Source organism: Leptonychotes weddellii, chromosome 10 (assembly GCF_054177405.1).
Source record: "Leptonychotes weddellii isolate Sample4059 chromosome 10, ASM5417740v2, whole genome shotgun sequence".
In the NCBI taxonomy this organism is placed as follows: Eukaryota; Metazoa; Chordata; class Mammalia; order Carnivora; family Phocidae; genus Leptonychotes; species Leptonychotes weddellii.
The window spans coordinates 72,994,854-73,010,000 of record NC_138378.1 but is presented as its reverse complement, the minus strand read 5'-3'; the positions used below and the strand labels follow the sequence as shown (position 1 = coordinate 73,010,000).

The 15,147-nt window shown below is 42.8% G+C and overlaps 1 protein-coding gene across 4 annotated transcripts in view; it reads right to left on the bottom strand.

Annotated features, from left to right (window-relative positions):
• MEIS1 (Meis homeobox 1) overlaps positions 1 to 15,147 on the bottom strand; it is a 133,545-nt gene that overhangs the window by 89,822 nt on the left and 28,576 nt on the right. For all 4 annotated transcript variants that reach the window (XM_081833610.1, XM_081833612.1, XM_081833611.1 and 1 more), the window contains exon 7: positions 14,106 to 14,217. In XM_081833610.1, coding sequence (XP_081689736.1) covers positions 14,106 to 14,217 — 112 coding nt within the window. The remainder of the gene's footprint in view (positions 1 to 14,105; positions 14,218 to 15,147) is intronic.

The following is a 15,147-nucleotide window of genomic DNA, read 5'->3' as shown; positions in this document are numbered from 1 at the left end:
GCTCCCACGAGCAGAGTACTATCCAAAGGAAGAGCTTTCTCCCCTTACCTATTCTCTTTAAAGGCAATTTTGTGTAGCTCAATACAGCCATGTCCTTTACTATGCCGCCCAGGTTCCTGAGCCCAGTTGCTTCTCTCTGCCTGAAAACCAATTCTACGGTTATGTGTGTGTGTCTATTTGGAATTGTTGCATTATTCCTTTAAGCCAGCATGGTTGCTACATTAGAAAACACTTCATTTTAACTTGAAAAGTACTAGAATTTGTTCAGCATGTTTAATTCCAAGGAGTCAGATAGATATTTGGAATAAAGGCCACATACTTCTTTCCAATCCATCATGAAACTCACTGATATCAACAGGAACTATGCATTTGGATCGGGGCAGCACCTGGCTCCATGCCATCTTCGACTTACAGATTAAAAATAGAATCCCTGTTCCAGCTGCAAAGTAAGACACGTTAAACCTGCCGCTTCCATTTGAAATATGAAAATTAAATCTAAGGACCATGGCCACTATCTAAGACGATGACTCTGACCCACATAGTGCAAACCTATTGTCTCCACTTCAGTTACGAAAAATGAGCCTAAGGAATATTCTTGGAGCCTAAAAGTAATGATTACACATCTTGCTATGTAGCTTTTATTAACATTCTATCATTTAGCAGAGCAATTAGTGTTTTCCAAAGCTGACTCCTTTCCTATCAATAGCATCGGGACATCTGGAATCGAAGTAAAGGACAATCTTTCTAAAAATACACAAACCCACATCCTGGGAAAGAAAGTGAAAACTGAAAATGAACAAAAAAATTCTAGACACACAAAATGAAGTACACTAATTTTAAGGACAACTTTCAACGTAGACATACTAAGTACCAGGTGACAATGTTGTTAGTCTAAACAAATACTGTTTCAGTATAAAAAATTATCCTTCACTTTCTAGTATTCTGGCAAAAAGTAAATGTAGCCAGAGTTATATCAGCAGCCCAAGAGCATACTATTTCCAGCCCTGGAGTCTCTTAAGTCTTGGGCAGGTGATTTGAAGATTCTACTTAAACAGAAACATTAGCAGCCTGGGAAGGAGAAGGGGCTGAAGCACACAAGGATGAGAATCCAGTAGGAGTCCATGAACACCAAGGCCCATGTAACAAAACATCTACTCTGCAAATACTCAGGAAATGTTCATCAATCAGCTGTCAAGCAAAGGGGGAAGTCACCTCATTTTCAGAGCAGTAAACTGATGAAATGAGTCATGGAATTCCCATGATAGCTTAGCTGGCCTCTTCCTGTCCACCCAGCCCCCTGGTCCCCATGGAGCCAGGGCCCTCCCCGAAGGAAAGCAGTGAGCAGAGAGAGAGTGGTGGCCGGACTTCCGTGGGTGACCCTCGGCAAGGGGTAGGAAAAGTGTTGCTTCTGCCCAGCCACGGTGTGAGGAAAAAGCCAAAGGCGGCAATGGCCAGCCATATTGTCCCCATATCTGGAGAGGTGAAGTCACACTTCAGAAAACAGTGAGTCCTCCAGACGGGACCTGCGGTGTAGGCAGCAGTATTCTGAGACCTTGGCATCAACCCAGACCGTTCCAAACCCACCACCCCTGGCATCCCCTCAGTCTCTTGGCCTGGTCCAGTCTCCTTCTCCAAAGCTCTCCTCTCCAGTGCCTTTGCTCTGCCTTGTCACGTCCTCAACATTTTGGAATAACTGCAGCGTGACCCCAGCCTTCCTTTGCATCTGTTTCTCCTTCACACAGCTCTGCCATGACTCCCCAAGGCTTCCCAAGCAAACTCCCAATTCCTTGGGACGACAGATAGGATCCTTCACAGTCTGGTCCCAGCTGCCTCTGGCCTTTCCCTCAGACGTTCCTCTCCCACACCCTGTTCTCCACTCCTGCTGAAGCACATACAAAGCCTCCAAGGGTCATGCTTTCATTTTCTTCCTCACCTTCACACCAACTAATTTCTTTGCCTCACATGTCCTTCTACTTCACCTGCCCCAAGTTCCCATCACAGACTCACACCCTTGGGAGAGCTAGCTGGAAGACTGGGAATAGAAAGCAGATTGCTGCTAGGGCCAGCTCTGGAGATGGGAGTGCCATGTGGAGAGGGACCCACATCCGAGTCCCATTCCAGCTCCATGAGAAAGGGTGTTGTGATGGAGTAAGGACAGGGAGAGGCCACACCTCTGCCAAGTACTTGCTTCCTCTTTGCCAGTTTGTTAGGGGCCATTCCTCCACTTCCAAAGCACACTGGGCCTACTCAGTCACAAGCCTTAACCTACTATATGTGAACTGCCTGCCCAGCCGCTGGACCGTCAGTCAACTTCTCGGTTCCAGGAACAGCCTCTTCACTCTGAATTCTCACATTTAGCACTGGGCTGGTACATAGCAGACATTCAGTGAATACTCATTAAGTTAGGGAATGGTGCTATTTCTGTCTTTCCTTCATTATCTCTGAGAATATTCCTCTCAGAAGCTTTAAATTCACAGTATCATGCAATATTTTTTATTTGCACTCAATGTATTCCTTTCATGTAAGGGGATGCTCTTGGTGCTGGGATGTGGTGAACCAAATATTCATAACGCACAGCCCCCTCTGACTGTATAGGCTGAAACTGCCTTCCCTCAGAATGTCCATTTTTAAAGAGTGTGGCACCTGAATCTTCCCAAGATGGCACCCCAGTTCTTCACCGCTCAATGAATCTCTCAGGGGCCCTTAACCCTGTTTCAGGGGACAATAACCAGAACGACAAGAGCATTCTCACCTGCATCACTGGCCCCAGGGACGGGGAGAAAAGACTGGGAAATGGAGCTGGCGCACCATAAAAGGGTCAGAGGAAGGAGACAGAAGAGGGGGAAAGGCGTCACGAAACAACCGGCACCCCGGCCTCAGACGAAGAAAGGCTGCCATCTCTTTCAACCATGGAAATCGAGACTCGGTTAGGTGCCACGAAGTTAAAGGAAGATTGGGCTGAATATGAATCCAGGCATCCATCTAGTCAATCGAGTCAACCAAATATTTATCCGGCAGCGGCTGCATCTGCAGCATGGGGCCAGGGGCTGAGGCAAGTGCAGGAGGAGCCAACCCACCGGATTCCCCCGGTGTGGACATGTGCGAGAATCTCCCTCCAGTCTTCACACCAGTCAAAGGGATTCTTCCAGACAACTTCCGTGGACTCTGTAAATCTTGTAACTAATTATATTTCACTCTTCATTTTGGCCGCTAGGTAGCTCAGAGCCAAACTGACTACCTCTAGCAATTGTACACCATCTTTTACAATTCGTCTTGTTCTGTACTGCCCTTATGGCTGGCCTCTTGTTTGTTTTCTTTTTGTTCTCATTTCTCCACATCCTGATTTTTATCCTATTGTATACTCTATACTTTTGTTAATTTCCTTAAACCCTTTCTTAGAATGAAGGAGAGAATATATGAGTACATTGTAATATTAAGATATATACTCTTCTCCTAAAGTATCAAAATTTAAAAGGTATTAAGGTGCTATCTGTCCTGCTGTCAGAAGGGCACTCAAGGAAAGATTCAAACTCAGAGAAATGAAATTTTTCAAGAGATAGCATTGATTGTTAATAATCTAGCAACAAGTAAGTTCAGTATTTTCTACATTCATTCCCAATTCCCCCTTCCTTAAAAATATACAAATTTGAAGAAAATTTAAGATTTTCTAGGTATGTTCATATTCTTTTTTTCTCCTGATGTGGAAAGAAGTGAAAGATGGGGCGCCTGGGTGGCTCAGTTGGTTAAGCGTCTGCCTTCGGCTCAGGTCATGATCCCAGCCAGGACCGGGATCGAGACCCTCACTGGGCTCCCTGCTCAGCGGGAAGTCTGCTTCTCCCTCTGCCTCTCCCCCTACCCCCCACTTGTGCTCATGTGCTCGCTCCCTCTCTCTCTCAAATAAATAAATAAAACCTTAAAAAAAAAAAAAGAACTAAAAGAAAATCCTACCTCTTTCACCCTTTGTTAGGAAATAAGATGAGCTATGTCTAGGAGGGAATGCATACGGGTTGATATTGGTAAATGGGGGAAAGCCAAAGCTAATTGTACTAATCAAACAGAATGCTTTTAGGTTAAGTAATTATGGAAAATTATCTGCAAGACTGAACTAATCCACAAAGCCAGACACTTGAGCAAAACCCAACTTACCAACTACACTTCTGGGACCAATCAATGTAAGAGGTAGACAACGCCTACCTCTTTTTAAGGAAAATGCTTGGCATAAATTTACTGTTTGGGTTAGTTTTTGCTAGGCCAACAGCCAAAACCTCTACCACTATCCTTAATTAGCACTAGCATTCATGGAGGAAGGAGATAGATTCAGGAGCAGAGCGGACTATCACATCCCACGGGATGGAATCATGTCTGCTGCTGGGAACAGCAGATATAAAAGCGTCCTCCCAGGGTAACACAGGGTCCTGTCTCAGCATTCATCATTCACCTTACTGTAAGGTCCCTTAAAAGATCCCAAAATGTTGCTGCCAGTCCCCACCCATCCTCTGCTAGAAGCCTGTTCCGGGCCACAACATGGTGCCCAAGAGCAGGAGCAGGTAGAGCAGGCAATCATGTGGGCGGCATGATTTAAGGTACATCCCCAAACCCGTCTACCACCAATTCTGAAAGGACTACCCGTTGAGTCTTTTCTTGAGTGCTTCTGTTAAAATGGATCTCTGAGAGTCAGGACAGGTAAGACCTCAGTGTCTATTTACATTTTGACTGAGATTGCCATGTCATTAGCCATCTGGCACCCAGAAGAAATCAGTGCTGAGAGAATGTAGTTTAATCACAGTTTGAAAGCATGAGAGCGTTCCCAATCCTCTTGAATAAATAATTACCCACCCATGGCCATGTGCCCATAACTATTCTGGGCACAGGAGATTTAACGATGAAGAAGACGTAGTCCCTTCCCAGGAAGCATCCTGAGGAGGCTGATGCACGAATGGTTCACTTCAGTATATGAGAAAGGGTAAGACACAGGATACCATAACAACACAGAAGAGGGTGACTTCCCCCAATCTGAGAATTCACAGGATACTTCCTTCAGATTACACTTAAATTAAGTTCAGAAGTTTTTAACTTGGGCTACATAGGCCCTCCCCACCTAGGGGGCCCAGGGTTAGAATTCAGAAGATCTTCCTACTTGAAAGTGGAAAGATTTACATTTTATTCTCACTAACCTCCAACTGAAATTAGCACTTCTTCCCAGTGCATATCTAGGTAAGTAACAAACCACAGAACCATTAGCAGAACCTGTGACTTTGTCACCAAAGGAAATCATATTTACATACAACGATATAGTTGTTACAAACATCTTAAAACATCATTTACATTCATCACTATTTCAAAAATGTGGTAGACGATAGAATCACTGCTAGACCTTGTTATTTAATACATATTTAACAAAGCCCTATATCATTGTATCACAATTTGTTTTTTAAAACATTCTGATAGCTGAATTTCAATATAATTAGTTTTTCTTGTAGTCCGATGTGTTTTATTTTATGCATTAATAAAAATATTACACTGACAAGGCATCCATTGACCTTGCCAGATGGCCAAAGGCATCCCCTCTCCCCCAAAATGTCAGAGCTCCCTGAAAAGGATGAGGAAGAGTCCGCAGCCAGATGACTAACGGTGGAGAAAGCGATGGTGGCCCCAGTGGTTCAGGCAGCAGAGGCCCTGAGTGGCCACATGGCTACGTAGGAGGGCTGAACCGAGTTCCCGAGAGTGGGCTAGGGATCAACGTTGATCTCACAGGGCCCACCAGATGCTGAACCTCTACGGCAGTCAGAGGACCAAGGGGGAGGTGTCCCTCTGCCAGCTAGGCCAAATATCCCTCACCCTGTCTTTCAGCCAACAGCCCTGATCACAGAGTTCACCGTGTCTGGGTCACTGGCATGTTGTGAAATAAATACACTCACAGCTCCCTAAGAATATTCAGTATTTAGAGAATAGTCCACTTAACATATGCTTGATGCTCGTGGTAGCACACACAAACTTCCTGAGGGCAAATACTATGCCCTACTCGTTCTTAGAGCCTCATACGGAGCACCTGCCATACGGTAAGCGCTTAATTCATTTTTGACAACTTGACCAGAATGAATAAATTTACATTTCCCCCCTTAAATGGAACTCTTGATAATATTTTGGCTCATCCACAAAAGCAATTACAATTCTAAACTCTTTTTATCTCCTTGGGCTACATTAAATGGATACTTCCCTAAAATTAACTTCCTCACTTCTGCCTTGCCCACAATGACATGGAGTGAAGAATCCACCACCCGGGACGATGGGTTCTCCCCTGGTTTATTTTCTCGGGTAGCAACCGAAACACGGGTTCAGCTGTGCCAGGCAGGCTGTGTGGCAGCCCTGAAATGCCTAGGAAGGCTGAAACTTGCTGAAAAACAAGTTATTGTTTATAGCTTAAAACCCAATGCGGAATCAAGAAGGGAAAGGGAGAGAGAATTAGACAAAAGAAAGGCCTTTGTTAGAAACTGCATTAAATAATTAAATAATGACACATTAGGATCTGGGTTTTTAAAGCTCGGATCATCATTTTTATTATTAACACGAGGCAATAAAACCCATGTTATTATACAAGAGTGGAGTATGTTCTTCTATATGTGATGCAGTTGGGGAAAATACTTTACAGTTCCAGAAAGAAAAGAACGGAGCATTACAAACAACTAACTCTGAGTCCACCGCAAGAGAAAATCTATTCCACTCTCACCAAAAAGCTAATGCTATTAGAGGCTTTCTCTAACTTACAGGAGGCTGAGGGAAACTGAGAAGATACCTTTTTAAAAAGTTTTCATACTTCCTGGCTGCAGAGCCAAATGATGACCAGACATAACATCACTATTCATATAGTTCTTTACTCATTTTTTATTTAAAACTATCACGTGACTCTTGAGAGGCCAGTGTAATTAATTCTAGGAAAGTCCGAGAATTGGGTATAATTTCAGAACTTCTACAAGTCATCCCGGAGCTGGCATTTCTTAAGAGACAACCACAACAGCAACAACAACAAAATTCCATGTGACCTGCACGCATCCATCACATGCCCCAAAACTCCAGTATCTGCACAGGTGACAAGTGTCAGTGTCAGCAGCCAAGTCTACACCACTCACAGAGTCCACTATCACACTGCAAATCAAGGGGAAAACAGAACTGTGGTTTTAAGGCCATGCTTAACAAGGATCATACCTTTTAAGGTTCAAAAATTAGAGTATAAATTTGATAAGATTTCCAGACCAGGAGTTCACATATAAATAAAAATGAGCAATCAACAGAAAATATAAGAAATGACCCTGTTGATGAATGCCCTGTCTCTTCTAATCGAGGGTCAGACCTATTCAAAGCCAATCACATGAGGATGGAATCAGTAAAGGTCAATCAAAGGCAGGCTGAAACTCCAACTGTCTAGCTGACCTTCAGAGCTTGTGACAAATTGCTATCAGTCAATGTCAACTAATGACAGGAGCTCTTTGGCTAATCAATTGTTCTAAAAATGATCAAGAAAACTACTCACAGGACAGCTCATTTTCACATCAATGCCTGTGAAGTATGAAAAGCTCATTTTTTGAGTTTTTAATAAGCTCATAAGTAAAGCAGTTACTTGGTAACAGAGGTCACCTTACAGAAAAAGACAGAACCCTTGTCTGCCTTTTACATATTCTTTTATTACCATATTATAGTAAAATTATGCTATGGATATGCCAGAGGCCTACATAATAAAGTAGGTAACACTTCATGCACTTTTGAAACAAATACTTCTGTGTCGGAGGGAAATATATTTGGGAGTAAATAATTTCAAATGCATTTTTCAGTTGCTTAAGATGAAAAACACTGACCTCCAGCTTGCCAGCGATATTGCCTAACAGTCAGAAGATGCACTCTCTGTGAAAACCCTCATAGCCAAGTGCGTGCCCCCTAAACACACAGTTACTACTTTTTAGATGACAAAGTTATTTTTCTTTGTTTTAAGATGACGTGCTTTCACGATGCTAGAAGGCAAGAAAATGGGGAACAGAAAACAGTTCCTCGCATTTGATGAGTCAATAAAAGGAAAGGTGAATATATAGCATGGGGTGTTCCGGGGAAAACAGTTTTCTGTCTATCCATCTTGTTCAACATGTTTGATAAGTTAATGATATGGACCTTCTGATAACAGGGATTTGCTGAGTATAATAACTTCCCCTTTCTTTTTTACACCTGACTTTTCCCATCAGGAAATCATTTTCCTCTTCTGCCTGCCACTGCATGCCAAGGCCACTCTTTAATCTGCAGACCAACATGAAATGTAACTAAAGTAACACACGGGGCTGCAGTGGTCTGAGAGCGAAGGCCTGCAGTCGCAATTATATTTTACTTTTCTCTCTGAAGCGTATTAGTCAAAAAGCATTAGGACACCATTGAAATGCAAGAAGTCCCCGCAGAAGTCTAAGACTTAAGGAGTGTGAACAAATAGAAATCATTCAAGGTACCCTGACCAGCAGACAAATGGAATGAAAAAAACCCAAACAAACATTTTTTTGATTCACAGGGTTCTGAGGTTATTATAAACACTGTTTTAAAAATCAGTTGGGATTAAAAAAAAAAAAAATGGCAAAGAAAACTGTTTCTAAACAAGCAGCGTTCACTTTGTGTTTTCATCTGAAAAACTGCAGATTACAGATTATATCCCAAACGTGAGTTGCTGCAGTAGTTTTTCAAATTAAAATATCTTCTGTGGCCTCAACCACTCTCAAGTTGTCCATAGGAAAGAAATAAAGGAGGGAGGGCAACACTTAAGCCGAGCCATAATTGGAAGTATGTGAAAAATGAAGTGTCAGTTTGGTCAATAAAGGGCAAAGGTCAAGGGGAACTGCAGCCCAAACTCTGCGAGAAATGTGCTCATTAAGACATCCAATCAGAGCGCTCCTTCCCACCTATCCCATTATTCATCGGACAGCTGACTGTTTCAAATGCCCGGCTTTGGGCTGTTATTACTTTTCTTCTTCATGTAAAAAGGCGAGCTGGTATATAAATCGTTGCTTAGTCATCTGGAACGTAACGTGGCCCTTCCCCGCCGCCCCTCTCCCTGCTCCCCGCCCCCTCCCAGCCGGCTCTGCCTGCTGGCCTCGCAAGCTTGAAACAACTGCCTTCACATTCCCTTCAATAACAAATGGGATTGCCTTCCGCCTATAGGTTGCCTGAACTCTGACAAAAGCTGGGCGGGGGGCGGGGGGGGGGGTGTGGAGGGGACACTGGGGGGCATTGCAACTATTGACACATTAGTATAAAGAAATAGCAGTGCTTTTCAATTGTTCCTCTTGAAAGAAACATGCAAAGATACTATTGTTGAACTGAGTCCTGGCCCCAAAAGGAGAAGTTCAGAAGTGGGTTTTAGAGGCTTCAGCAATCATTAAAGCCCTTTAGAGTTGCCATGTTTCACATCAAATTTCCACATCGAAATAATACTTTTTCTTTTTCCTCACAAAAGAGGAAAATGAGACGAGCTTTAAGTAGGAAGTGCTCTGCAAGAGAAAGGGCCTTGTTTGTTTTTTATGCTCCTATTCTCAATTCAACAAATCTTGGAATGAGCAAAATGATACAGGCTCTCGATGCAAATTAATCATATCAATCATCATGCTCCTCTGTAAACATCTCAATCATTCTACCAAACACAAGAAACCAGATTCTCACTCCCCAGCAGAGTATAACCCCCCCTGAGGCTAACGTGGATTCTGGCCTATTCCCGGCTCCCTCACCCTTACAGAGGCAGAGCCAGGCCCCGCCCGTACAGACACAGGAAGAAGAGACCCCAACTTGGTAACAGAAGGAGTGTCCATCAGCGATCTGTTTTCCATTCCTCGCCACACGAAAGCCCTGGAGGACACAGGCGTTAGGAGCTTGGCTCTGGAGTCACACCGTATGGGTTCGGGTCCTGACTCGACTACGGACCCATATGTGACTCTGGGCAAGTCTCCTAGCCTCTCTAAACCTTTGTGATCGTCACACAGTGAGGGAGGGAAATACCTACACTGACTGACAGCCCTTAATATGTTACTGTTCTATTTTATTACTATCATATACTCATCTCTCTTGACGTTGAACCAAAAACAAAAACAAAAAAAAAAGGAAGACGTGCCCAAACGCAAACTGCGGTCAGTCATCGCTAAAGCTGCTTGTGAGTCGTAGAGTGACTGCAGCAACCCTCCTGGGAAAGAGTTCAGATACGGTGGGGAAAGGCACCAGATGTGCTTAGTGTTCTCTGGCTCCAAGCCACCTGCTTCCTAGAGTAGACCCTGGATCTGGTCAGTAGGGCAGCCGTACACGGTAGGATAAAAAAGACACACGAAAGGGTCACGTATCTGCCAATGTGTACCTCATCTTATTTATGAGACTCTGCCTGGGTTCGTGAGAACACCCCATCCGAAAGTAGTTACAAAGTAAAGCCAAGAGACAAGATCCTAGAGCTGACTCCAAGAGTTTCTTCAGTATTTCTGAGCTTACTTTTTTCTCTTCTGAAATGGGAAAGGGGCAAATAATAGACAGGGATAAAATCGGGATTCAATCTCATAGCTTTGGAAGTGCTTTGAGGAAGTTAAGGACTACACAGAATCAATGTTGCAACAACAGCTGCAGAACCCCCAACCGAATACAGATGTCAGGCCTTCCTTTTCAATGCCAACTTAAAGGAGCGTCACTATAAAAGAATCAATTTCCTGCAAACGGCCACAAGTGTTAATATTAAATGAAAGTAGATGCCATAGGAAAAGTTACCATGATAAACAATTTGAGTTGGGGGAAAGATGTATGATGTAAATCATGAATAAACATTAAATCCCTGAAGAAGAATAATCTTTAGCATCTTCTTAATTATGTATCTTGCATATACTCTTTTTAGAATGCCCAGCATTGGATTTTCTGTTTTATATTTTTATGCTTAGGTAAAAATTTGGACTAAAACTATTCCATCAATCACAACAGCCGCTAATTTGGCAAGTCATCAGGCACTCAAAATCCCCCAAATTGCTGGAAGGCTAACTAGGAATTGTCACTGTATTTTGAAATCTGTCAGAACATTACACATTTCCTGAATGACTTTTTTTTTTTTTTTTACTTTGAAAGTCCAAAAGAACAGGACTCGGTTGAGACACAGCCTGTTGTATGCCTACGTCATGCACAGATAAGGTTATTTAACAGAGGACTAGAGCCTAGGGATTTCTTTCTTTCTTTTTTTGTGTGTGTGTGTGTACCACAGGTGCCATAATGAAGTGGTGAAAAATGAAAAGGAATGAGGAAAAAGAAACACAGTACAAACAATACAGTAGAGAAAGTTTTAAAATATGTATTACTCCTGTCTGTAGGGGAAACACCTCTTTGGATATGTTCTTGACAGATTGAGTTATTTCTGTCTATTGGGTATGTATAAAGACATATTTATGGATTTATAAATCTTTTGAAGAGGGCTGTTATTTATCCAGTTGACTAAAATGGACTCAAACTGTGTAAATAACTATTTAGGACACGCACTATGGGCCAAATGCTGGCACAGCTTACATGTCTATGCTGCCAGAAAAGGCAGGCAGGGCAAACATGGAAAAGCCACTGTGCACAGTTAATCCAAAGGCTGCACAAAGACCCAGCTCCACAGGTCTCAGGGATGAAAACAGGTTTAGAAGGGTCACGGTTGGCATGGAAATGCACGGACATAATGGCGGCAACACTCGTAGGCATCATTCTGCCTTTAGTAGGGGAGAAAGCACACTGCCCACGAGAAGCCACAGAGAAGGGCAGGTAAGACCAAAGGAGGGCCCCCTGCACCCCAGCTCTCAAGGTGCTGGGTTGGGGGGGGGATGCAGAAGGGTTGGGGGAGGGAAGTCTACACAGAAAGCTTCTTTTGGATCACGGTGGGAGTCGTTGGCTTAGTTCTTTAGTGGAGAGCCGGCAAAGAGGGCATGAGGAGAAGAATGTTAGACAAATAATCAGGAAACTGAAATTTGGGGTCTGATGCTGCACCGGGACCTCCCCGAAGTGCTCAGCGCATCCGTACCTTATTTTCCTCTTCTGTCAAATGGGGCCAGGATTGTTTTAGAAAGGTTCAACTGAGCTCATTCAAATGATATCATTTATGTGAAAATTCTTAAAAAAAAAAAAAAAAACAGAACTAGGTGGTGATCTTATATGAAAAAATACAAAAGAGAAACAATGTAAGTAGAAAACTCAGGTAATGTGCTCGGCGGGAAGCCTGCTTCTCCCTCTCCCATTCCCCCTGCTTGTGTTCCTGCTCTCGCTCTCTCTCTCTGTCAAATAAATAAATAAATAAAATCTTAAAAAAAAAAAAAAAACTCAGGTAATGTGAAAGATACATGTCTCCTGGTTACAATCAAATTCATTATTAAATTGGCCTTTGGAGAACACCTGTTGAAGGAAAAGGAAACATGCAAAATTCCTCATTCCTTGTTATGATGGGTCACGGGGGAAGAACTGGGACAGGGCCTTTGCCCTCTCAAAATCCTTTTATCAGATTATGTTTGAGAAAGCGTATATGCTACAACTTTAAATTCAAGTACATTTCAGCAGTTTGCAAGCCTTCAAAGCAGCAGCTAAGCTATCTGCCTGTTCCTAGACGATATATATATATTTTAAAGCAAAAAATGAAAAAGAAAAAGAAACAAATAAAACAAGAGGCTATGACCTCATGTAGCAATTTTGGAGTACAGGAAGAAGAACTTAGATTCCTTTTACACCTTTTTGAAAACTCATGGAAGAAGTTGAAAATAGGGCTTCATATTGAAAGTGCCGACATCACCTTAGCCCCAGCCCCGCGAGCAGCAACACCATCACATACACATACACACACTTGAAAGAGAAAAGGCCCCATGGATTTATGCTGCATATCATTTTCCAGTAAAAGTCAGAGGTCAGAGGTTACATGTTTCTGCCTCAGCTCCGAACTGGTCTACTATCCTGGGCTCCATTTTTACTACACTTAGAGTTGTGGTGAAGTCAGCAACTTTTCTTTGAACAATAAAATATCTCAGATGCTTAAAATTCTATGTGAAGAAGCTATTCCCAGTTCAAGTAGCATACATGTGCCTTAAAAAAAAAAAAAAAAAGAACTTCCCTGGTTTTGTTTTCAAATTAATGATGTCAAATTCATTTTAGACTTTGCAATTCTAATTGGTCCAGCCCAATGTATGTGAGAAAACAAAATTCTTTTGTTGTCTAATGGCAATCCAACGAAACATGATCATCAAACCAGATTTTAAAGTATGCACCTACTGTGGGCTCAGAGTCAACTTCAATAAAGCCGTCTTTTTATACTCAGAGAATACACTCTTAAGCTTTGGTTGCGCTAAATGAACACAAAATTCCACTGCAGTGGGTCTCACCGAAGGCAGTACAAGACATCTGAATACTCATTCACCTTTTTGCTGAAGATTAACTTTATGTTAAAACTTTCTTTCCTACTAGTCACGGTCGGACGTGCACATCCACGGACACCCAAATACGCACACAGGTATGTGCATTCAAGGAACAATACGAGCTCAATTGATCTGGCTTCTTTTCATTTCTTCCTAAGTCCCTGTAGTCTGACTTTGCCATCAAGTCGAGCACTTAAGAGATTCGGATAAGTAAATCCAGAAAAAATGGCTTCAACCCAGTGGAGAGGGAAGCCCCGCATGAGTTCCTAAAAGGCCCACTGCCTTCTAAGTATCTGAAGACATCACTGACTTGGAATCTTGAAAGATGTTTCTTCATGATCTCTTGAGAAGCCTCTTAGGGCAAGTAATAATAATACCTTTTATTTGTATCGCAGGGTATTAGTGGACATGCTCTTTACGCACATTTGAACTTCTAATCTCCTCTAATCTTGCCCTCAGTCAATTCACCGACCCTGTTTTATGGAGGTGGCCAGGTGACAGGCAGTTAGGCAGCTGGGATGGCATAGAAGAAGAAAGGGTCCGGAGAATAAAATAAGAGAAGCTAACTCTCCTACTCTAAGAGGTTTATGTCCTAGGGAAAACTGCATAAATAGGAACTAACTAGACATTTCTGATTTGTCAACCCTTAAAAATGACACAAGTAGCACAAGAGAATGAGAACACCTCTCCTACCTTGCTCACTGCTGTTATCCCCACTGTGTGATGTGTGGCCACCGCTGGAAGGGCCTGGGGTTCCTCCCGAACGAGTCGATGCCGTGTCATCGTGATCTCTGTTCCAAGAGGGCTGTGGGGGCACAAATCAGAAATCCAAATCGAGTGGTCTGTTAACACTGGTCCGGTGCGATCCCATCATACAAGGACGAAGCCGTGGAAGGCCAGGACAGACAGCCAAGACATCTTCCCCGTTCCCCTTCACAAACCAGCTCGGAGCTACATTGGCACATCGAAAATTTGCCAATTTCTGCTTCTGAGCTAAAATAATATCTACAAATAGTTATTCTATAAGTAATTGTATGCTTTATGACCAAGGAAAACAAAAACATTCCAGGCCAAGAAGTGGGGGTGGGGGTGGGGAACGCTGCCACTTGATTCTGACTATATTTTTAACATCGACAAACCCTCTTGCACAACAGTCTGCTACTACTCTGAAAATGCAAAATGGGAGCCGTGGTCTATAGCACTGCGGTTTAGAGAGGCCTCTGATTCATCCTACAAGACAAACATGGCAGAGCTTTTAAGACCTCACAATTAGGCCGGGGTCCATAATAGCTAGTATGTGTCAGCTGTTTGCCGGATGGTACATGGCAAATGGACCAGGCACAGGGACAAAAAAGGAATGAGAATAACAATAGATTCACATGGACTGTGTACACTCAGCCCCATGCCGAGCCTTCTTGTACTATTGAACGGAAAACAGATGTTGCTTCTTATCACTGGGTGCATTTGAAAGTAACATTCAGATAGGAAAAATTGGCAGTAAATTAAGTTCTTGGGGAAAACAATCATGGCAACACTTCTCCCAAATCTCCCTTTATCACCAGAAAAGATTTTAATTAGCTTTTAGTGCTAGCTTTCAAAAACAGCCTTATGAGTCACTGGTCATCCTGCACAGTAGGAATGATGCAGAAGAGAAAGCTGGTTCTTGGCTGGGAAGTGGTATTTGTCTTCAAGATTATTAGTGGCAAGGCAAGATGATCTTGTGTGTAAAAATATG